The 23,185-nt window shown below is 37.6% G+C and overlaps 1 protein-coding gene across 7 annotated transcripts in view; it reads left to right on the top strand.

Annotated features, from left to right (window-relative positions):
• Nucleotides 1-18,509, top strand: part of PTPRK (protein tyrosine phosphatase receptor type K) — a 568,568-nt gene extending 550,059 nt beyond the window's left edge. For all 7 annotated transcript variants that reach the window (XM_030316304.2, XM_030316309.2, XM_030316303.2 and 4 more), the window contains 9 exons: nucleotides 1,870-2,024; nucleotides 4,131-4,266; nucleotides 4,711-4,860; nucleotides 5,744-5,917; nucleotides 8,883-9,014; nucleotides 9,164-9,289; nucleotides 11,896-12,059; nucleotides 12,828-12,963; nucleotides 16,668-18,509. In XM_030316304.2, the coding sequence (XP_030172164.1) occupies nucleotides 1,870-2,024; nucleotides 4,131-4,266; nucleotides 4,711-4,860; nucleotides 5,744-5,917; nucleotides 8,883-9,014; nucleotides 9,164-9,289; nucleotides 11,896-12,059; nucleotides 12,828-12,963; nucleotides 16,668-16,721 (1,227 nt within the window). In that variant the 3' untranslated portion in view covers nucleotides 16,722-18,509. The remainder of the gene's footprint in view (nucleotides 1-1,869; nucleotides 2,025-4,130; nucleotides 4,267-4,710; nucleotides 4,861-5,743; nucleotides 5,918-8,882; nucleotides 9,015-9,163; nucleotides 9,290-11,895; nucleotides 12,060-12,827; nucleotides 12,964-16,667) is intronic.
• The last annotated feature ends 4,676 nt before the right edge of the window (nucleotides 18,510-23,185 follow it).

Genomic DNA, 23,185 nt, shown 5'->3' with positions numbered 1-23,185 from the left:
ATCTGAATAAATAAATGGAGATGTACCGTGGCCCAGAATCAGAATATTTTATGTTAATACTACTTTATGTAGTTAATGTAATACTAATTAGAACATCATTGGATTTTTTTTAATTTGTTTTCTTGTAATTTAGAATTGGAAAAGAGTAGTTTTTTTTTTTCTCAATGTTTATTTATTTTTGAAAGAGAGAGGGAGACAGAGCACGAGCCAGGGAGGGATAGAGAGAGAGACAGAGACATAGAATCTGAAGCAGGCTCCAGGCTCCGAGCTATCAGCACAGAGCCTGACACGGGGCTCAAACTCACAAGCTGTGAGATCATGACCTGAGTCAAAGTCGCGTGCTTAACCAACTGAGCCACCCAGGTGCCCCAGTTTGCTTTTTTTAACCATGTATTTGAAAATTACCTAGGAAAATTTAAATAAAAAGAGCTCTAAGACAACGTGCATTGCCAGATATTAAAAAGAACTTTTTACGAAAGTTTACTAACAAGAACAAGGCCCTTAGAGCAAGCCACTCCAGTCAAAGGATTAATATGGAGGAGAGGTAATTGTCTGAAATCAGGTCTCAGAACAATTTTTTAATTTCTTTTTTATGTAAGCTCTGTACCCAACATGGAGCTTGAACTCATGACCCCCAGATCAAGAGTCACATGCTCAACCACCTGAGCCACTCCAGATCTTAGAACAATTTAGTGATCTTCCTCACTAGAGTTGACTTGAAAAGTAGTAAAGAATAGTAAAGAAGATAGTAAAGAAAACAGTAGAGAAAAATGATGTTTTATTTGCATGATTCCATGAGGATGTTTATCATTGTCACTATTATAATTATCTGTTAAACCCTGCTGTGTGTAGGGTACTGTGTAAGAACTGGAACTAGAAAGAATAATAAGACCCGATCTCTGGCTTCCATGGGTTTTGATGCTATTGGTCTATCTATATAGGACAGAATCTCAACTTTCTCAGTGTAGTTCATTTATTTCATGGGATTTTTCTCCATTTTCTGATTGAACAAGTGAGATGGAGATATCACAGATAGCTCACAGTACAGTTGCAATTACCTAGATTATAGTGCGGTTTTTTGGCTACAAATGTGGATTCTTAAAACTAAATTCTGCAGCATTCTTTCTATGCTCTCTAAGCTGTGCTACAGCAATCTGCGGGCTTCTTTTAACCAAAAGGTGAAAGCTTTGAAGTGTGCATTTAAATATTCTCTTAAATTAACCCAATGGAAGAGTTGGCATAACAATGAGGCTTCCCTTTCATCTTGTATTTTTGTTACTATAAGTAATACTCTGTGCTGAAGTATTTCACAGAATTAGGAAACATCGTTTGCCCAAAAAACAGTGTAGCTGTCTGTATAGTTTTACGAAACAATCTAGAGTAGCACTGTCCTGGAAAATCCCTCATGCTGTGCTTCAAAACCATTTTCAACATGGATAAGCAAGGCATTAAAATCTTTTTGAGGCAAGAAGCTAGAAAGTTGCTTTTATTCAGTGCTTGAAAACTCGGTGCTTGGGTCAATAGGGCAGCATTTTAGCTTTCCCATTTTTCCCTCTCCTAATAATTTTATGTGTTGTCATCCCAAGTAAGGAACAGACTGTCAAGGTAAATAAAATTTACACAGAGTTATAGAACTGAGCAAGACGTCTAATTTCCTTTCTTTGGCAGTTATCTGACAATCAAGGCAAAGCTCCTGGGCCAGGTCGGGCCAGCACTTTTTTTTTTTTTTTTCTTCCAGAGAAAGCATGATCTTTGGTATAGTCTTCTTTTTTTTTTTTTTTTTCATTGTCAACCAGGTCTAGTGCCTGTGATTGTGTTTGATGACTTTATTTGGGTTCTTTGGAAAACCTTCTTTCCATGTGTGCACAGAGGGGGTACAATGAGATCCGTGAAGTTAAGCAGTTCCACTTCACCGGCTGGCCTGACCACGGAGTGCCGTACCATGCCACAGGGCTCCTCTCCTTCATCCGGCGAGTGAAGTTCTCCAACCCTCCCAGCGCGGGCCCCATCGTCGTGCATTGCAGGTGAGTGCTGGACCAAATGGCCTTGACTGTGCACAGTCAGCCTTTTCAAGGCAGCAAGACGAAGGCTTAAAGCACAAAGCAAAGGCCTACTTGCAGGGTTCCAGCTTGCATGTGTTACAGGTAAGGGAAAACAGCAATAAAATAAAAGTTAGCTGGGAAGAGGACATAAAACAGAAACTTAAAAAAAATAAATACATTCATCCTAACGTGTGTAGTGTTGCTCACAAATGGGAGTGTGGAAACTCTCTTTTAGTGGCAACATCTGTGTTTTGGGGTTGTTTTTTTTATACCGCTTTTGCAAATCCCATATTGTATGGAATGGTAGGTTAAAATTGAGATTTCTTGCCAATCTAGTAAATTCCCAATAGAATCTCAGCTTTTAAAACTAAATTTGAGACATACAGAGTTACTAAATGGCCTAAATTGCAAGAATTTGTGCTATAAAACAGCTATTTAAGAATTAAAAAAAAAAAAAAAGCCATCCATCAGAGGACCTTGAAAACTACATCAGCGAGAGCCAACAAATATGTGCCAGAAAAATGTGCACATTATATCCAGGCTTCCTTCTGATTAGAAACGTCTCTTAAAACAAGCATTCAGAGACACTAAAAGCAAATTACATGGCCTCATTTTGAGATGTGAACAGAAAACTATGTACTGAATCTGAAAAGCTTTTCCTAAATGCTGCACACCACTCTCAAATACTATCCCCTCCAAGCTACATAATAGGTTGTACTTAAGCATTTTTTTTTCTGAAAATCCAACCTATTCAGAATTTAAATGACCACATATAAAAGGGGAAACAACACAGAGAATGAAATAAAAGTAAGGCATCCCATAAGGATCAGATACTACACACCCTGAAAACAAAATCTTCAGTCCTCCTCAAGAAATCTGATGTACTCTTCAATTACTTTCCTGTCTCAAACCCTGGGAACAGTGATTGAGAAGATGGTAGGCAAAAAAAAAAAAAAAAGGAAAGAAAGAAATAGAGATACCCACAGTATCTTCTACTTAAATTTCTTAAAGAACAGTGAGTTTGAGAAGTGACCAAATCTGGACAACAAAGAAAAAATGTTAATAGCCCATCTATGCATTTAGAAAATGAGATAAGTAGGTTTTCAATTCAGGAGTGTCTTGACTTATCATAGAGGTTTACTTTCCTATGAATTGCTTGCTTCAGAAGTGCTCCAAGGTTCTCAGATACTCTCTTGGAAACAGAAGTATCATTTTCCACTTAGACTCAGGTATCAGTAAATTTATGAAAAAGAAGAAGCTGACTACCAAGTGGAATTTCCCACCGCCCTAAAATCCTAACTATATCTTGTTTGCTCTGTTGATTTTTATATATAAAATTGAAGAAACATTCCAAAGGGGTGAAATAACCAAAGTATTTTAAGGTTCAATTACTGAATTAAATACAGTAAGATAGTGGCTATCTTTGTAACCTGTTAAGAATTGTATTCTAAACCTAACTATTCATTTTCATTTTTCCCTTCAGTTCACCATTCAAATATTCCTTCTACTATTGGTCTCCTCATTGAAAACCACCATTTTCCCCTCCACCCTTACCATTAGCACTTCCTTTGAATTGTGACTCCTCAGAATGTTTTGGAATTAATTTTCTTTGTCTTGGTATTTAAGAGTCTGTGAGATTAAAACAGTGAGCCAGTGTTCTTGCATTTTGTCAGAGGACCCAAAAGTATATGAGTATTTTAATTTGAGGTTAAATTTTGAAGCATGAATCCACCCCTTGGTCAATTCTGAGCTTGAAATCCTGTACGCTAGATTTGCATAAAATGGAGACCTGCGTAACAGAGCTATGGAACTTGAACAACATGTATATATTATTTTTAAAACACAATTTGATTTACAAAGTTGAGAGCTTTAAATTTTGAACTCCTGTTCCAATCTTCATGTTACACCGAAGCAAATACTCTTCATGAAGTTATTTGTACGTTAAATGTTTATACGACACAGACAAATTACGTCTTGCAGTTTGTTAAAGCAGTTTGATTCCACCCATGTGAAAGTTGTAAGGATTTCTAATCAAGGTTGCATGACTATGCTTCTTGCAGTTCTTCAGATTTGTTTCATTTTTTGCAGTGCTGGTGCTGGACGAACTGGCTGTTACATTGTGATCGACATCATGCTGGACATGGCTGAAAGAGAGGGTGTTGTGGACATCTACAACTGTGTCAAAGCCTTAAGATCTCGTCGTATCAATATGGTCCAGACAGAGGTGTGTTACTTGTTGATTTATCGCTAATGCCCCCCCCTTTTTTTTGCTTTCCAGCATTTATCAAAAATAATAAATGTTTGGGGCACCTGCGTGGCTCGGTCGGTTGAGCGTCTGACTTCAGCTTGGGTCATGATCTTACGGTTCATAAGTTCGAGCCCTGAGTCTGGCTCTGTGCTGACAGCTTGGAGCCTGGAGCCTGCTGTGGGTTCTGTGTCTCCCTCTCTCTCTCTCTCTGCCCCTTCCCTGCTCACGGTCTGTGTCTCTCTCTCTCTCTCAAAAGTGAATAAACTTAAAAAATAATAACAATAAATGTTTTTCATCAAGTCATATAGGAAAATATTGATATCTTTATTAATGTTTCCATATAGAGAAAATTCTTTGTATTCTCTACCTTTGATGACAAAAAATTTTTATTAAAATAGTATGATTTCTTTTCTTTCCTAGGAACAGTACATTTTTATTCATGATGCCATTTTAGAAGCCTGTTTATGTGGAGAAACTGCCATACCTGTCTGTGAATTTAAAGCTGCATATTTTGATATGATTAGAATAGACTCTCAGACTAACTCTTCACATCTCAAAGATGAATTCCAGGTATTTACTTATTTCTATAGCTTCTTTTATGAGCAACTTATTGCAGTGTGTTCTGGGCATTATTATAATTCTTCTAAGGAAGGTCTTTCAAGTCAAATTTATAACCTTTGACCCTACTTTAAGTATAATAAAATACCTGTCTCTTTCATTATACATATTATAGAGTCACTTTCGTATTAATGAGCTCATATCTGCTGTATCTGGAAGTTCAGACTCAGGGAAGGGTTTGGGGAAAGGTATCATAAAAGTCAAATTTGGCGGTGATTTGTGTGTATTTACAACCTTTTTTAATGCAGTATTATGGATTTTAACCTTCTGTGTCACTCACAATGTGAGATCAAGCACATTAATAATGATGGCTGAAGTTTGTACTAAACATTTTCTCTAAATAACCCCAAATGTTTTCACTGCCCTTAAAATATCCCTGAAGGTATATGAACATGCAGTTGGGAGTGGCTCTGGAAAACTAATACTTTGATCCCTTGTGCAGTGCTCTTTCTAGCATGTCACAGCCTGTCTTCAAGTGTGGCATGCCAAAATGTTACTACAAATGATACTTTCTAACTTTGATGGTGGATGGATCATCATTATGGGCTACCCCAATTCTATTTTCTTTGGTCAGGCAATGCATTTTGCAGGTAGCCGTGGTGTTAGGCTTCCCTTTTCCTTTTGAGAAGCACAGTGAACAATCCATATGTTTCTTTGTCACTGCTCGGGCTTCATTAGGTCTAACTGCAACATCTATCAGTCTGTCATCGTGGCAAATTCCGCTGCCTTGTACAAATCCTTCACTTTGTACTTGGCCTCCCAAATACCTGATAGGTCTGCATTATGCTACTGGATGGGCCACTTGCTTTTAACCTAGGTTCCCTTTTCTTTTTAGACCTTGAATTCAGTCACCCCTCGACTGCAAGCTGAAGACTGCAGTATAGCGTGTCTGCCCAGGAACCATGACAAGAACCGTTTTATGGACATGCTGCCACCTGACAGATGTCTGCCTTTTTTAATTACAATTGATGGAGAGAGTAGTAACTACATCAATGCTGCTCTTATGGACGTAAGAGACTGCTGTCTTTGTTAGGATAAAGTGTCACGAAAAGCTACATAATGTGATGAACACTAGCTGGTTTTCTTTTCAGGAAAATTAAAATGGCTTAGGAAGGAAAATTGGAAACTTTCATTGACATACAATTTTTTTTGGAGAATGATTTTGAATAGCCCCTACAGGGATTCTTAGGAACTGTAAGTTTTAGGCTTCGTTGTAAATTTGGAACTTGATTGTCAATTATTATATTCTTTCTGGGAAATACCTGCAGGTGATATTTTTCATCTTAATTATTTTCAGAAAAGAAAATCATGCTTATGTATTTTGAATGTTAAGTTAGGAATGAATTTTTAAAACCACAGAAAGCCATTTCGTACTGAAGTTGTGTTAATTTGGGAAATCTTTATATCTGGCATTTAACGTTCCAATAATTAATAACATTCCATTAATTAATAGAGACCATTTATAAGTAACTAGGGGAAGGCACCAAAGATACCATGTTAATACATCCATCATCATGAAAGAACTCTCTTGCCCTATTCCAACCTTCATAAAGTGTAAATGGTAGAGCACATCCTCAGCTGGTTAGCATCCCATAGACAGAACAACATGGAAAGAGAGTTTTAAGTTAGTCTTTGGCTACCTTGCTCGGTTACCTTGGAAAGAAGTAAGAAGGCTGTCCAGGTTCAGAATCTTTTAAACAGCTCATCATCTTCATCTATACACATTTCTAGCTTTTGCCTCTTAACCTATGGAACCATAGTGAGGGGACGTTAGAAGTCAGGATTCATTCCTGTATGACTAATAATAAAACCTTCTGAGTTACTTCTCCTACTGTGTTTTCCAAAATTAGTTCCTGATAGTAGAGACTTAGAAAGCCTGCATTCTACCTCTGAGCCTAGTCTTTCAGTCGGTTACTTTGCTCTTTTTATGCTGAAGAGCACAGTGGTCTAAAGACAAGCTCAAGTGAAAAGTTCCCATTCTTGCCATGACCAGAGTTTTGCCTAGTCATTAATCATATCCACTGAAATCACACTGGATCCTCATTGTACCTTTTATTCCCATTTAGTTGTCTGGAAAGGCTAATATACTAAACACAGAGAAAACACACAAGACCCTTTTGTTTCTGAATCTAGATTTAGAATTTTAAAAGGCTGTGTAAAAAAAGGGAAGGAGAAATACTATTAGGAAAGAGATTGATGAGGCACATGTTTGAGACATTTTTTGTCTTTTGGCATCTATCTCTGTCAAATTTTTCTCAATTTCCAGGTTGTTTTCTAGTCAATATGAAGACTGGATCTGCTCTCTACCTGTTTCAACTCTCTGCTTAATTTCCCTGTGACTCAACATAGATACATTTTATTTTATTTATTTATTTATTTATTTATTTATTTATTTTTCACAGATACATTTTATAACTGAGACCATCTGCTAGATTTTCTAGTGTGGTTGGGGCTTTAGAAAAGTTAGGTTTGGTTTGTCTTTAAAGAACAAGGCTCATTGGTCAGCACTTCCCACTCCCCCTACCCTCTAGCAATGTCCTCAGTGTTCCATACCCTTGTGTATGGCTGTGAAGAATTAGTAGGTAAGGCCAAGGATTCCATGATTTCCTTGCCTTGGGTGTGCTCCTGAACTTAGAGAGGAAAGAAATAGGAAACCATCTGTCTTTCATATTATCTTATTCACCTCCTCTCCCCTGTGACTCAGAAAGTGAGTAAATAGCTTACCTTCCCATGGAGTAGACATGTAGTTGTAAGGAAAGTTTACTTATTTCTTCTGATTCTTTTTCATGAGCCTTCATACCTTTCTTAGGAGATACTCAGCCCAAATGCAGGTGACACTTTGTGAGGCTTGAGGTCATATAGAAGCAGCCAGGTGAATTGGCAGTGCTCATATTTATCCTACAATCTTCCTTGGAGTGGAATGCCATGGTTAGCAGCATTTCCCAAATGGTCATAGGATCAGTGATCAAGAATCAGTTTCTACGCTGATGTTAAAAAACTGGAAAGACTTAAAGAGTCCTATGATACAAATGAGTTAGGGGATCACGGACAGTTCTTATTAGCATTAAGGACATCTATCTCAGGCAGCAATCTAGTTATTTTTTTACAACCTATTTAAGTTAATACGTAGAAATATAGGTCATCAGTCTGCAGGATGACAGATTGCCCAGGTCAGATGAGCATACCCTCTCCTTCTGGATAGAGATAATGTGTTGTGTCCCAATTAAGGCGCACTTAATAAAGAAGGAGCCATTCCCGTATAGGTGGGGCCAGGAAGTGCATTTTATTTTTTGGCACTTGAAAAATCTTAAGTGATTGAAACTATCATTCTAACCATTAATATACATTAGAAATGCCCAAGAAAGTGGATGTGTGTATACGATGTGTAGAATGTGTTGATAATATTCATATAATGTTAAAGTACATGAGTTTGAGGTGTATGTAGTTTTGCTTATCTGAAGTGGAAGAGAACCCAGCAGTTATACATATTGATAGATGATTAACAGATGGACAAATAGATAGGTACATACATACATACACACACACACACACACACACACACACACACACACACACACCAGGGAATTTTGTGTCTTCTGCCTCTCAGACCAATTACCTTTGAAAAACTGAAAAAGCCCACAGGTACCTCATGGAGGTCTTTAACCTTGAGAAGTTTTTTTAGTTTCTCCTTTTGTATTTGTCCTATATTTGCTAATCTCAACAAAATAAAACTTAAGTTCTTGTCTTGAATTGCTACAGAGACATTGAAGCCTTACCATCAGGTTGACCGATTACTAGCTCCAGTACATTCCATTGGTCCAAATCTGTTCTATGACTTATGCTGCCATCTGACTCCATCTGCATGTGAAGCTATCACATCTTACTTGGTCCTATTGAAATGTATTGAATGTGCTTGTATACCTGATCATTTGCCTTAAGTTCTTATGTTTTCCATCTATCCTATTTCTTTACAGAGCTACAGGCAACCAGCTGCTTTCATCGTCACACAATACCCTCTGCCAAACACTGTGAAAGACTTCTGGAGATTAGTGTATGATTATGGCTGTACCTCCATTGTGATGTTAAATGAAGTCGACTTGTCCCAGGTCAATGGCTATGAGTTGCTTTTGTGTACTCTAACACAACTTAATAAATTAGTAATAAAATGTTAAAATCTGTTTCATACTACCCCAATTAGAAAAAAAATAATGCCCGTTTTCTTTTTGTTTCTTTTCCCAAAACATTCATCCTCTAGGGCTGCCCTCAGTACTGGCCAGAAGAAGGGATGTTACGATATGGCCCTATCCAAGTGGAATGTATGTCTTGTTCGATGGATTGTGATGTGATAAACCGGATTTTTAGGATATGCAATCTAACAAGAGTAAGTCATTAATATTTTAACTGAGTTGTAAGAGCAACTGATCATAACTATGTTGGGGTATAATTCCAATCAGACAACAGGGAGAGTAGAATTAATAGACATTACGTAATCAGTCCCAGTGCTACTAATCCTCTTACACCTTCGTATTAGAAGAAAAATGCATTCCAAAAACAGGAAAGCAGAAGTGCTGAGAGTGAGGTGTCCTGGTCAGTTACTAATGTGTTACATCTGGAAAACTAAATTTGGATGCACTGGCTCAAATGCACTTGATTGTCTGAGCCTGGTCTCTGCCCCTGTAGACTTTTCTGAAGGTTGACTACATGTCTTATTAGTATTGATATCCAGCCTGAAAGAGGCATATAATTGAAAAATAAGAATATAATAATAATAATAGTGACTAAAGAGCTTTACCTTGGAAGGAAGGGATATGTTGGATCAGCCGTCATGGAAAGCCTCCATGTCACTGTTCCAAGTCCTGCATATAAGGGAGAACCCCACACACGAGGAAACAGGTAATCACAGCCATCATTGATTCTCCTCCCACTTACAATTTCACCTTTCTCAATGTCCCAGCGTCTGGCTCTGCCCAGATCTGTAGAAGCAGCACTGGTACCACTGTGCCTTTTCCCAGCAACAAAGCAGCAGCTGTGTTCCTCAGAAATCTTCCTTTCCTTGAGTCTTCGTATGTTTTACACTCAAGGACAAATTAAGTTCGGGGTCTCTCCTTCAAAAAAGCAAAAAAAAAAAAACAACCATTACATTAGTAATTAGTAAGTATTTAGATTGGGTAACCAAACAGTAAGCAAAATTTGAAAAGAAAACATTATTCTCTTTTTAAAGAGAAAGATTACTCTGTTTTTAGAGCAGCAGCTCTATGTATGTGTATTATTTTAAGTGTATGATTCAGATTGTCATATTTCAGTGTTTTCATATCAAAATGGCTATATATGTGTTTCTGGTTAATACGTCTATATGTTTAGCCCTAAGAGAATAAAATCATATCCAATTCTGTCGCTCATTTCAGTGGAGAAAAAAAGGATAACTTCAATCATGTCATAATATTCATGCATATCTTAGATGTTAATTTAAATGGAATCTCATTATGTCTGCACATCTGTTCCATTATGGTTCTAGTAATATTTTAGCTGAGAAACCATCGCTGCTAAACTAAGAAAGTAAGACTTGTCTTTTAATTGAGCTATTTATATGAAAAATATTCTAAAGACAGGATCTGAAATCTGTGTTACATTTTTTTGCCGGCGTATTTGTTTATTTATCTTCCTCCGTATTTGGTGTTCCAGTCCTTATTAGGGCACGATTTTTTCCTGTTTCCGATCTTATTTAATAGCACGCACTTCATCAGATATTTAATAGGTACCAATGAGAAGTTGGGTGTTGTACTAGTAGGTCCTTGTGACACGTGAGCCCTGGCCGAATGGAAATCCAGATCTGATGCCTTATGATATGGCTTACTCATGTATTGCAAATTCTTCCTTACATTTCTATACGAGGGCTTAATGTACTGATTCATTCATTCAATAGTACTATTCCTGGAAAGTATTTTGCTAGGTTCTAGTGATACAGAGTTTAGGGGAGAAAGAATGAAAGAAAGAGATTTCCCTGTCCTTAAAGAATTTATATTTTATCAGGGAAAACAAGCACTCAAAAATTCAATTCTTTATTTACAAATATGAGAAATTTTAGAGAAAAAGTACAAAATCCAGAGTCTGTGGGTGATCTGACAGAGCTGGGTGAGTAGAGAGGACTTCGTTGGAGTAGTGATCTTTCAGACAAAATTTGAAGAATCAGTAGGAGTATTGGGGGCGGGAGACCAACTATTCTGGAGTTCACAAGACAGAGAGGTTTCCCAGGACACAAGAAGTTCTGTTCAAAGACCAGAAGAGTTCCAGGCAAACCCAAAACAAACTGATCACTGTATTTGGGATTGAGAGGGACAAACAAGGAGATCTTTGAGGCCAAATGGAGAGTTTTACAAAGTTCTCAAGGCAAGAAATGCCTTGATACATGGATTAAAAGAAGGCCAACGTGTCTAGGACTTGAATAGTGTGTTAGAATAAAGGGAAGGTTAGGGAAGGAAATGGAGCCATATTGTGTAGGGATTTTTAAGCCATGGTGCAACATGGATTTTATGATAAGATCATTTGGAAGCCATTAAAGCAGGGGAATGACAAGATCATATTTGCATTTCAAAATAATCATGATGCTGCAGTCAGAATGGTTTGGAAGGAGATCAAAGTTTATTTAAGGAGATCAACTAAGAAGTAATTATCATAATTGATGCTTGGGATATGCAATGATGTCAGTGGCAACAAAGAGAAAAAGAATTTGAAAGTTATTTAAGAAGTGTGATTGATTATTGGATATGGGATATGAGGGAAAAGCTTATGTAAAGGTAATTCTCATGGTTCTTGCTTCTGTAACTTAGAATGTTTCTGTATTGGTATGTACATGTTTTAGACTTAGCAGCTAGACTCAATCCAATGCAAATGCCATTTATATCATGGTACCATTTTGTCTGCAACTTCCGTTTTTAGTAAAAATTCTAGTTCCAAGTTATTTACAGAAAAATACTTTTCCTTCCACAGCCACAAGAAGGCTATCTGATGGTACAACAGTTTCAGTATCTAGGGTGGGCCTCTCACCGAGAAGTGCCTGGCTCCAAACGGTCATTTTTGAAACTGATACTGCAGGTGGAAAAATGGCAGGAGGAATGTGAGGAAGGGGAAGGCCGGACCATCATCCACTGCCTGTGAGTATGGTGCCTCCACTTGGCCACCTGGGGGCCGTGGTGCTCATTTCCGTACTAGCTTTCATATTTTCTATGTTAAAGAGTCCTCAACTCATGGGGCGCCTGGGTGGCTCAGTCGGTTAAGTGTCGGACTTTGGCTCAGGTCATGATCTCACGGTCTGTGAGTTTGAGCCCCACATCAGCCTCTGTGCTGTCAGTTCAGAGCCTGGAGCCTGCTTCAGATTCCGTGTCTCCCTCTCTCTGCCACTTCCCCATTCACGCTCTGTCTCTTTCTGTCTCTCAAAAGATGAATAAATGTTAGAAAAAAATAAATGTTAGAGTACTCAACTCATCTCTATGGATCTCCATAGATATTGTTTTAAAATAATCTTCCTGTCTTATGATTCCATAATTAACTACCAGTTTTCATTTTCGTATTTTTTAAACACTGATTATCATATAGCTATTATATTATTTAAACTCTTTTGAACACTACTTGGAACCACTTTTCTGATGTCCACACTTTACAAATGTACCAAAATTTCAAGGTATTGAAGTTGCAGTGGTCGATGCCTGTAGCATCTTCCGACACATGAGCCACAGAGCAAATGTCATGCTCGCGCATCTTTGCTCTCTGTCCTCTAGGCATACACGCATATAAATGAAGCAAAATTAATACAAAATGGAAAAAAATTAAGGTCATGTTTTTATTAACAAAACGTGTAAGATTGTGTGGCCTGTGGTGACTAAAAGCTGCTACCTACATGCCCTTGCTTTCTTTGCTTCCAGAAATGGTGGTGGGCGAAGCGGTATGTTCTGTGCCATAGGCATTGTTGTTGAAATGGTGAAGCGGCAAAATGTCGTCGACGTGTTCCACGCAGTCAAGACACTGAGGAACAGCAAGCCAAACATGGTGGAAGCCCCGGTGAGTCAGAATCTTAGACATAGAAGGGAGCAGAGATTAGACATCATATACCTACTCATTGGGTTGACTTCACACTCCCAAGGGAAATCAGATGTATAAATGAGTCTTTGTGGGGACTTTTCCTATCTAACTGATGAATTGCTGAGCATCTCTCTCTACCCACATAAATGTAATCACATATCACAGAAACTTAATGATGAAAACTATTTTCACTTAATTTGGGAAAGGTGTAGATTTTTTTTCTCTCTGTGTTAGGCAATAAATACTTGCTGTAATAAACTTTAGTAAATGGTTCTATAGTAAGAATAAATTCTACTCTCTAGACTTCATTCTTGCTTATTTTTATTTCTTTTTTTTTTAAGTTTATTTATTTATTTTGAGAGAGACAGAGACAGCATAAGTAAGGGAGGGGCAGAGAGGGAGGGAGAGAGAGAATCCCAAGCAGACTCCATACTGCCAGTTCAGAGCCCCATGCAGAGCTCAAACTCACAAGCCGGGAGGTCATGACCTGAGCCAAAATCAAGACTTGGACGCTTAACTGACTGAGCCACCCAGGCGCCCTGCTTATTTTTATTTCTTACAGCATCTTGAATTAACTGGCAAAACATTAATCCAAGGGATATACACATGGATTAAATCAGTACTTTAGACACCTAATGCCCTTAAACAACATATGAAATTTATTTTAGTCCTTAGCTTTAATTCTTCATTTCTGGTCAAAGTATAAATTTTAAACTATCATCACTGACAGTTTTCAGCTTCTACCAGTTATAGTGTGCAGTTCAGATGATGCCACCTGAATTTGCCAGGGCTCATAAAATCAGACCACGGCTCACAAAGTAAGAGCCGATAGGAATGTGTATGTGGGAGTTCATCTGTGTGAAGGTGTATGAAGAGTAAGAAAGAAAAATTAAACTCCTCGAGCACATTTTACTTCTAAAGAGCGATGTCTGTGGGTTACACACATGTGCAAAGTGGGATAAGGTCAGGAGCAGCTGTGTAGTTTATGCTCAAACAAAGGTAAACCAGAAAAACCAAGGCAAATTGTTGCTTGCCCTACATTTATCAAGATGATCAGATAACTAAAATGAGCAATTCAATAAGCCTTTAAAGTATTCTCACCACTTCCTGCTCATGGATTGTTCACACAAAAAGTGCATTGCTTCCTGAGACAAAATCTGAAGTTACATTTATACCGTTTCACTTTTAAAAGTGAGAACAGACTTTTTTCCCCTTCTACAAGTCCCCTCAAACCTCCCCAATTCTAGCTCATCCCTTGGGCTCTGCCTGTTGTCTGGACAAGATGATGTCGGTTTTGACTGGAGTATTGGCAATGGAGATGGAGAAAAGGGGATAGACTTGAAGGATTTTTGAAGTAGAACTTGTCAGGTCTTCTTCAAATATAATGGTTATGTCTTTAAACTCTTCGCTGTCTGAAGATTTCTTAATGTAAACTCTGCCTCTGTCTCTCAGATCAAGTCCTTTTAAATTCATCAGTGGGGTCGCTTCAGTGTCAGAATTCAAACGTTACCTCCAAATTTAACTCTAATTTCCTGCCGTAAGTTGGGGGGGAGGGGAATCTGTGGTTAAACTCAACTATTCTAGAACCTTCCAAGAAGTTCCTATTTACCTTTATATTCATGTCCCATTAATCCTGACTGAACACCTACCTTCTGATTTGTGTTTAATCAGCGTTAATGATGAGTTCAGTGTGCTGTTGAATTGAACTGACAAGTTTGGTAAGAAAATTTGGAGCATAAACAAAAGCTGGTGACAGTTTAAAGAGACATAACTGTTTTCAAGCACTGTGTGACTCTTCAGATGCACTTGCCACAGTGGTAGCCTAATTTAAATCACACCTACTTGATAATTAAGGGTAGGATTGATAAAGATCTCTTTCAGAAAGATTTTACTACCGTACTTTATTGTGGAGACACCGGGAAGTTCTTCAGAAATACGATGCATTTTAGGTTGTTCTGCATTACAGCCTGGATTTTACCCACTTGGAATGAGTTGAAAAATTTTTAATGAGGTACATATTAGAAGTCATAACTTGTAATACGGTCTGATGTTTTCCAAGTTCTTGATAATGGAGCAGTGCTTAGGTGGATGTAAAGGAAAGACAGGGTTTTTTTAATATGAAATTTATTACTTTATTGTGAAATTGTTTCCATACAACACCCAGTGCTCCTTCCAACAGGTGCCCTCCTCAATGCCCATCACCCACCCTCCCATCCCTCCCACTCCCCATCAACCCTCAGTTTATTCTCAGTTTTTAAGAGTCTCTTATGGTTTGGCTCCCTCCCTAACTTTTTTTTCCTTCCCCTGCCCCATGGTCTTCTGTTAAGCTTCACAGGATCCACATAAGAGTGAAAACATATGGTATCTGTCAGGAAAGACAGTTTTAACTCAAATTTGGTCAACCAAATTGTCTTCAATATTTAAAGAGAGGAAACAGAAATTTTCAAATATAAGTAAACTCGAAAAGGTGTAAGAGCCACTAACCATTTTTGAAAAATTTACTTTAATATTCTGATGAATGAAAAGCTGTGTGAGGGGCTCCTGGGTGGCTCAGTAGGTTAAGTGTCCAACTCTTGGTTTCGACTCAGGTCATGACCTCATGGTTCATGGGTCCCAGCCCCACATCAGTTTCTGGGCTGGCAGCATGGAGCTTGTTTGGGTTTCTCTCTGTCCCTCCCCTGATTGTACTCTCTCTCTCTCTCTCTCTCTCTCTCTCTCTCTCTCAAAATAAATAAACATTTTAAAAAAATAATACTGGGGCGCCTGGGTGGCTCAGTCAGTTGAGCGTCCGACTTCAGCTCAGGTCACGATCTCACGGTTCGTGAGTTCAAGCCCCGCGTCAGGCTCTGGGCTGATGGCTCAGAGCCTGGAGCCTGCTTCCGATTCTGTGTCTCCCTCTCTCTCTGCCCCTCCCCCATTCATGCTCTGTCTCTCTCTGTCTCAAAAATAAATAAACATTAAAAAAATTTTTTTTAAATAATAATAATGAAATAAAATGACTTCTGTTTCTCCTGCTAAGGACAGATATATTAAGTTTGGAGAAGAATATTTGCACTTGTTCACTGTATCATTTATTTGTAATAGAGAAAAAGTAAAAGCAATCTAATAGTCAAATCCGTATACCATACATTTATGTAGTGTGAAAAGAAATGTTAAATAACATAAGAAAAAGACATAATGGTGTTAAAGGCAGATAAAATATAAACTTATACTCTCGAATATATGTATGCAATGATATTTATTCTAAAAGAATTATTATTTCAACCATGCATAAAAAAGGACTAAAGCAAAACTAAGGCGGTATTTTACCAAGAATTGTTTCTGGTAATAGAGTTATGAAACTCTTTCTGATTCCTTGGGTTTTTCTATACTGGGAATTTTTTCTGTAATGATCAGGTTTTACTATTATAATTAGATAAAAAATACTGGAGATTTTTTTAATTTGATAAAAAATATAAGGCAAACACAATATATCTTTCCTTAAGTTCCTTTCCTTAAACGCCGATCTTTAGACTCAAATGTAACATATATATGCCCAGAGATTAAACTTCTGTATCGAAAAAATAATTGGTAATTCTCAAATAATCTAACGTGGTGGCTTGGTGTTCGTTTGGCGGCTGTGGTTCACCGTTAGTCTCCTTTTTCTCACCTGTTCTCAACTCTTTTGTTTTCACCTGTTTCAGGAGCAGTACCGTTTCTGCTATGATGTAGCCCTGGAGTACCTGGAATCTTCTTAGTCGGGTGAGACTTCGGAGCACAGCCACGCAGAAACCTGTTCATCTGTTGAGCCAGCAGCTGTTGTACCTGTTACACCTGTGCAGAAAGATTTTAATGTGGGGGGTGGGAGGCTTTTACATTCAAGAAGTAAAAGTATTTTTCTTATGAAGTTGTGTATCTTAATAAAAAGAACTCAACTAGTTTCTATTACCGTATGAAAGCATCGACATTTCGTGCCGCATAAATTATATTTAATAAGAACCAGATTCAAATGAGAACTTCTCAGCGTTTGTACAGTGAATACGCAGCTTTTTCTCCCCTGGTTTTGGTAGAGCAGCCACCATGTGTTGCATGAATTAATACTTTCTATGTGGCATTTTTTTCTCCCTTTTTTAGATAAAAGATGTTAAATCTTTAAGGAAGAAGTAAGAAAAGCTGTGCAAATTCATAGTAAAGTTCATTTTTTATATGTTTCAAGTGTAGCAGATCTCTATATAAATATATAAATATATATAACTGGCTTATTTTCTTTTAATGTGCAATGATGGCTAGATCATTTAAAGTTCTTTTTAGAAAAAACATAAGCCAAAGACTCAAGTGTAAATATGTCTATACGGAGAAAGCACATTATATTTATTGGTTACTTACATTCCTTTTTTGATGGCTAAAATACTACCACCACACAATCATTTTTTTTTCTGAAGAAAACTTTTTCTTTCACTAAAATCAATTGTAAACGATTTTTGTAGATTATTTTTTGTATGTTTTAGTGTAAGTAGAGGATAAACTTTTTATTCATAAACCAGGAAGCAATGTTCTTTATAGTGATTCTCTTGTGTACATGCTTGTGAATTAAATTTATGTAAAACACCTTGGCAATTGGGTCTTTTAATATAGGACCAAATTAAAACATTTTGCTGAAAATGTATAATTTTCCACAATTTCATTAGGTAAATAATGGTTTGGTGATCATACATGAGAACTGCACACATTCAAAGGCCTTGCTGATCACTTGTGCAATGTTGAACACAGCCTTTAAGCATCGTTTAAATTTTAAAGGAATTGATTTTTCTCAGCCTGTGACCAAGCACTGGTCAAGAAAACAAAATGGCAACATTTATGCTTTCAGAGTCACGTTTTAGCAAACTGTAAACCATCAACACTATAAAGTGTTTCTTTTGATGTTTACATGCACAAGCTTTGGATTCGGACCATAGAGAGTGTGAACAAATCAATGCCAGATTCCTGTTTGTGCATGGCCATGGGATTTGCAAGTGAACCTTTCCAAATGTGGTCTTGTTCATATGCTCCATGTAGCTGTAACTTCACACCATCAGCTTGCAGTTTGTTATTGACTGAAGCATTCCAGTATCCTCCTTCTAGATTGCCAGTACATGACATGGTGCTTATCAAGATTTAACTAAAGTAAGAGTGAAATAAAGTTTTTATAATTACAACAATTGTTTGCACATCATTTTCTCTTAATCTTCATGTCTTCACTCCCCCCAAAATTGTCTCTTCTCACTGATACTAGTAGACCACTAAAATTCTATTAGAAGTAAAATGAATGTCCAAGCACTAATATCTTTCTTTTTTAATTGAATGTCAGCCAGTCCAGATGAGTGGAAGGGATAAAGGCCAGAAGATTGACATACTTTTTTAAAAATTTCTATATATGTATGTCACTATCTTTTTATGTGATAGACATTTTCATACTTCTTCCTTATAGCAAACTTGACAAATAAGTATCCCTGTTTTGTGGATGTTGTAATTGAAGATAATGAGAAAGTAAACGATTTGTCAACAGATTCAAACCTGAGTCTGATTTACCAGTTCATTCTCTTCCACTAAACACACTGCTTCCCCAGTGACATGACAAAGAAAATTTGGCACTTCGTTCTTATTGTTCCTCATTAATTGATTTTCTCATAAAGTCTCATTATGGGTATCTTCAAACTTCTATTTGCTGTGTACATTATTAGAACATTTGTGACTTTCATTAGTAAGAATTTAGATAAAGAGACTTTATCTTTTCCTAGAAAGACTAATTTACATTTAAACATGGATGCATTCAACAAAAAATCCACAAGCCCATCCAAGATTTCTTTGCCTGGCAATGTTCAGGATGTTAATCCTATAGAGGATTCTGCTTTGCTGCATGACCCTGCTTTAATTTCTCCTCACGTGATTGTGTCCACACTCCACCAAAATTACCATAAATACCACTGTTCGCAAAGCTCAGAGGTCCATTTGGCCTCCAAAATTTAAGCAAAGAACAAAAGGAGTCCTCTTTCTCTCTAGCAGAAATAGTGTCACGCTTGCTTTGGGCACCACAGAAGCCAGTTCATTCGCAAACAATGGGGGGGATGTAAATATGTTTTTCTCAAAACTCATTCGAAAAGTCCTACTTAATACCCCATGGCACTCCCTGTGCTTGGATGGCCATGTTCAGTCACCTATGTCTCTCTGGGCAGGAAATGTCCTGGCAGGGCTTTTAAAAGGGGTCATGCTTTTCACAGTGAAAGGCCTCTGACCTTTCTATCAGTTATTCCTTGAATGGCTGTCATGAAGTCGAAGTTTATAGATCCCCTTCTTAGATATTATCACTAGGGAAATGCCAGAAGCATGTGGACCAGAGCCACACAAACAGCCGGGAATTTATGAGTTTTAACAAAGTACTCTTAGAAGTCAGTGGTAGGTTTCTGGTCTGAGCTGCCTAGCCTTTTTCTAATATTTAGTCTTTGGAGAAAGTTTTCACATGAGTGTGCTGCTGCATTGCAACCAAAGGATCTGACATTGAGACACAAGAAAGATCTTTTTACCTGGACAAGAAGGGAGAAGAGACATGCTCACCTCTACACTGATGTGCTTATGTGCTCATTCACTATTCACCTTCTCGAGAATCTTTTAGGTTCCAGGTACTCATGTAACAAGCGTAGAAGTCAGGCAACAGCTGCTACCTCTCAAATCTGCTCTGTTGTTAGGAAATGGTTCCTAGCATCTAAAGAATGTACTAAACAACAGTAAATATTAGAATTCAGGAGGGAAATGACTGTAGTGCACCTAGAAATATGAGATCATCTGTTAGCTTTGGGAGAACGCTTTTGAGATTTGCCTCACTTTATGGGAGAGTGACAATTCTACATTGTTAATTTTTGTGCACTTCAGCAAGCCATCCTTTTTCGTAACAAAATAGCCAAGAATCAATATTCTGCCCCATGCCCCAGTGCAATATGTAGGATATTGGTAAAATATTTCCATAGGCAGAGACTCCGGAGCCTTCCTGGATTCATTTCAGTGTTTTAGTAAACGCCTTTACTCAGTGTAAGGGCAATCTGCTATTTTACTCAACACTTTCCTAAGTTAAGATAGAAGACAGTTGGCTATGCCTTCTGTAATAATTTCTACTTACATATTATTTCATAAAGTTTCCCCTCAGTGTAGGGGGCTTGGAATGGGAGCAATATTATCTGAATTTGTTCATAACTCTAGTCTATTCAAGTGGTCTGCAGAGTATTCGAATATTATCTCTCAGAAACTAAAAGGGAAAGCTCTGTCTTGGGACCTACTTTAAGTAAGCTAGAAGTGGCTTCCGGAATATAAATTGTCCAAAAATCAATGGTGGTAGATATATAACCCTTCTGAACTTCAGCCTCCTCCAAAGTGAATTGAAATGCTAACGTGGAAGAAAAGAAACACTAGAGAGATACTGTTGTTATCAAATCCTGTAAGAAACCAGTAAAAGGGGTTTCTAAACCATTAAAGCCAGTGTAAAGTCCCTACTGAATATCAGAAAGCCCCCTTTTTTTTTAATGTTAAGGCCTGCTTGGGGACAGGATGGGAGAGAGAATTTCTGACAGATACCATCTCTCACGATGCATTTGTCAATTGTAGAAAATCTACAATACCTGAAGTCTAACACAGAGTATTGGGCACTAATTCTGTTGGGTAGTTGGGTTCATTTCAATATACTGTTATAAGTCTTATTAGTCTTGATTCAGTCAGAGTGTTGAATGCTACTCAAGGTAGCATTGAGGCGAAAATAAATAAATAAATAAAACCTCTCAGTACTTAGATGCAAGTAGATATAGAATATGAAGAACAAGAATATTTAAATTGCATAACCAAATCTTTTCCTAAATTGATGCTAAAATATGCGGGCAAGCAAAGGCCATGCATTCCCACTATTTGCTTGGTCTGAGACAAAATCGAACTGGAAAAGCAGAAAAAAATAAGCTCACTATGGTATCCTGTTGTTATTTGTTGAGAAAGAAGAGAGGTCGACTCAAATGCCTGCGGTGCCTATGGACACTGTGCGGAAAGCAGTACAGGTGTTTGAGAATGGCCATTCAAGCTGTATTACTATCATAGACACCCTTAGTTTGTGCATTTTCTAATAAGAATACTTCTCATCTCTACAAAAGTATGTCTCCCATTTTTATTAAAACACAACATCCCACCTGGTCCACCTTGCATTTTCCCAATTTTGATTGAACAATAGATACTAGATACTCTGCCATCTTCAGTTCTACTATTTAAAAAGACAATAGCAAGATTAATGATTAGTGAGAACTGCTGTTTTGGCACAAGGACCAGAGGGAACAGTGTGGACTCCCACTTGGACTTGAAAGCACATGTGATGCCCAAAGAGATGGCACTCACCTCCCTGATGTGTTTGCTGCATGGGAATACAGACCCTACAGTGTCTCATTTCTTGAAAGACTGTGGAAATTTTTACATAGACTCTTAAAAATTGTTGGGGCGCCTGGGTGGCGCAGTCGGTTAAGCGTCCGACTTCAGCCAGGTCACGATCTCGCGGTCCGTGAGTTCGAGCCCCGCGTCAGGCTCTGGGCTGATGGCTCAGAGCCTGGAGCCTGTTTCCGATTCTGTGTCTCCCTCTCTCTCTGCCCCTCCCCGTTCATGCTCTGTCTCTCTCTGTCCCAAAAAAATAAATAAACAATGAAAAAAAAAATTAAAAAAAAAAATTGTTGAATGTTGGCAACCAGTTAAAGTCAAAAACAAACAAAATAAACCTCTGGCCCAACCCTGTGCAAAACAAAATCTGTCAGAAGGATGCATCTGATATCTATAAGAGCCACCGGCTTTCAGTTTGTGACTTCCATTGTAGAATAACTGTTGTTTGACCTTCTAAAAATGTTCTTAAAGACACATGAGCTTTCGCTATCTTAAAACACCTATCATGACTATTTTTTCATATTCTCCTTTTCCAATTTGCCTTAGCTTCTCATATATTTTTCAGTTTTAAAACTATGTATAGATGGGACACCTGGCTGGCTCAATTGGTTAAGCATCCTGACTTTTGAGCTCAGTTCAGGTCTTGATCTCAGGGTCGTGAGTGAGCTCCACGCTGGCTATATATATACATACATATGTATATATTTTTTTAACATATATTTTTATTCATATATATACATATATATAAATCTTGCCTCCTAAGACAAAAGAAAAAAAAAAAGGTTAATGTCTCCTTCTGCTCCCTCTTATCTGGACTAAATTCGAAAAGTGTATTTTAGAAGGTAATTCACACATTTCACTTAATAACACCCAAAATGATGAGTAGAAAAAAAATTCTGGAAATAATAGTATTGAGAACTCAAAGGGGAAGTGCTTGTTCTATGATCCATGGGATGGCCTGAACCATTTTATTCACAAGTGCAGAAAAGCATCTGCAGAAGCACCACACTTCCAGATTGTGATGGTACATGCTGAATTCCATGACAGGTGCCAAACAGTGTGGGCTCATGCCAGCCCACTGTGGGAACCTAAACTCTGGTTCCATAAATCTAATTAGCTGAAGCACAGTCAGCAGACTGAAATTGATTTCTTTTCACCTTCATGTTAGTTCTTAGCATGATAAAGTGAAGAAGTATTCCTTAGTTACTTACTTTCCAATGTCAACTTCTGTATTCTCTGGACTCACATGTGGTCATTGAGGGAAAAAAAATAACTTCACATGGGAAATCAGGATTGATCTTCCTCATGAAATGAAAAACATTAGATGGATAATTAAGATTATCAAATCCAATGCCCTCATTGTTAAGTTTAAGAAATTAAAACGAGAGAGTCATGTGTCTATCAGTAAAGGTTTGGATAGTAAATATTTAAGATTTTCCAGGCCATTGGACTCTGTTATCTTTTTTGTTAGACCTACCTTTAAAGAATGTTTAAAGCAAGTTCTTCAAAGAAGCAAAAATGATGGAATTGTCAAGCATCAGAAAGGAAGAAAGAATCATGAAAAGAACAAACTTATGGATGCAATAGAATGTCCTTTTCCTTATATATTCGCTTTATAAATCATATTTGATGATTGAAACAAAAATTACAACACCATATGATATTTAAGAAAACAATACTTCCAAGTGGGGAAGCAAAAGGGAACTAAATAGAAATAAGGTTTCCATGCTTTACTCAAAATGATGAAGTTATGATACCACTAGTTATAATAAGTCACATATGTATATTA

This window comes from Lynx canadensis, chromosome B2 (assembly GCF_007474595.2).
Source record: "Lynx canadensis isolate LIC74 chromosome B2, mLynCan4.pri.v2, whole genome shotgun sequence".
Classification (NCBI taxonomy): domain Eukaryota; kingdom Metazoa; phylum Chordata; class Mammalia; order Carnivora; family Felidae; genus Lynx; species Lynx canadensis.
This window is presented reverse-complemented; position numbering and strand designations above follow the sequence as displayed.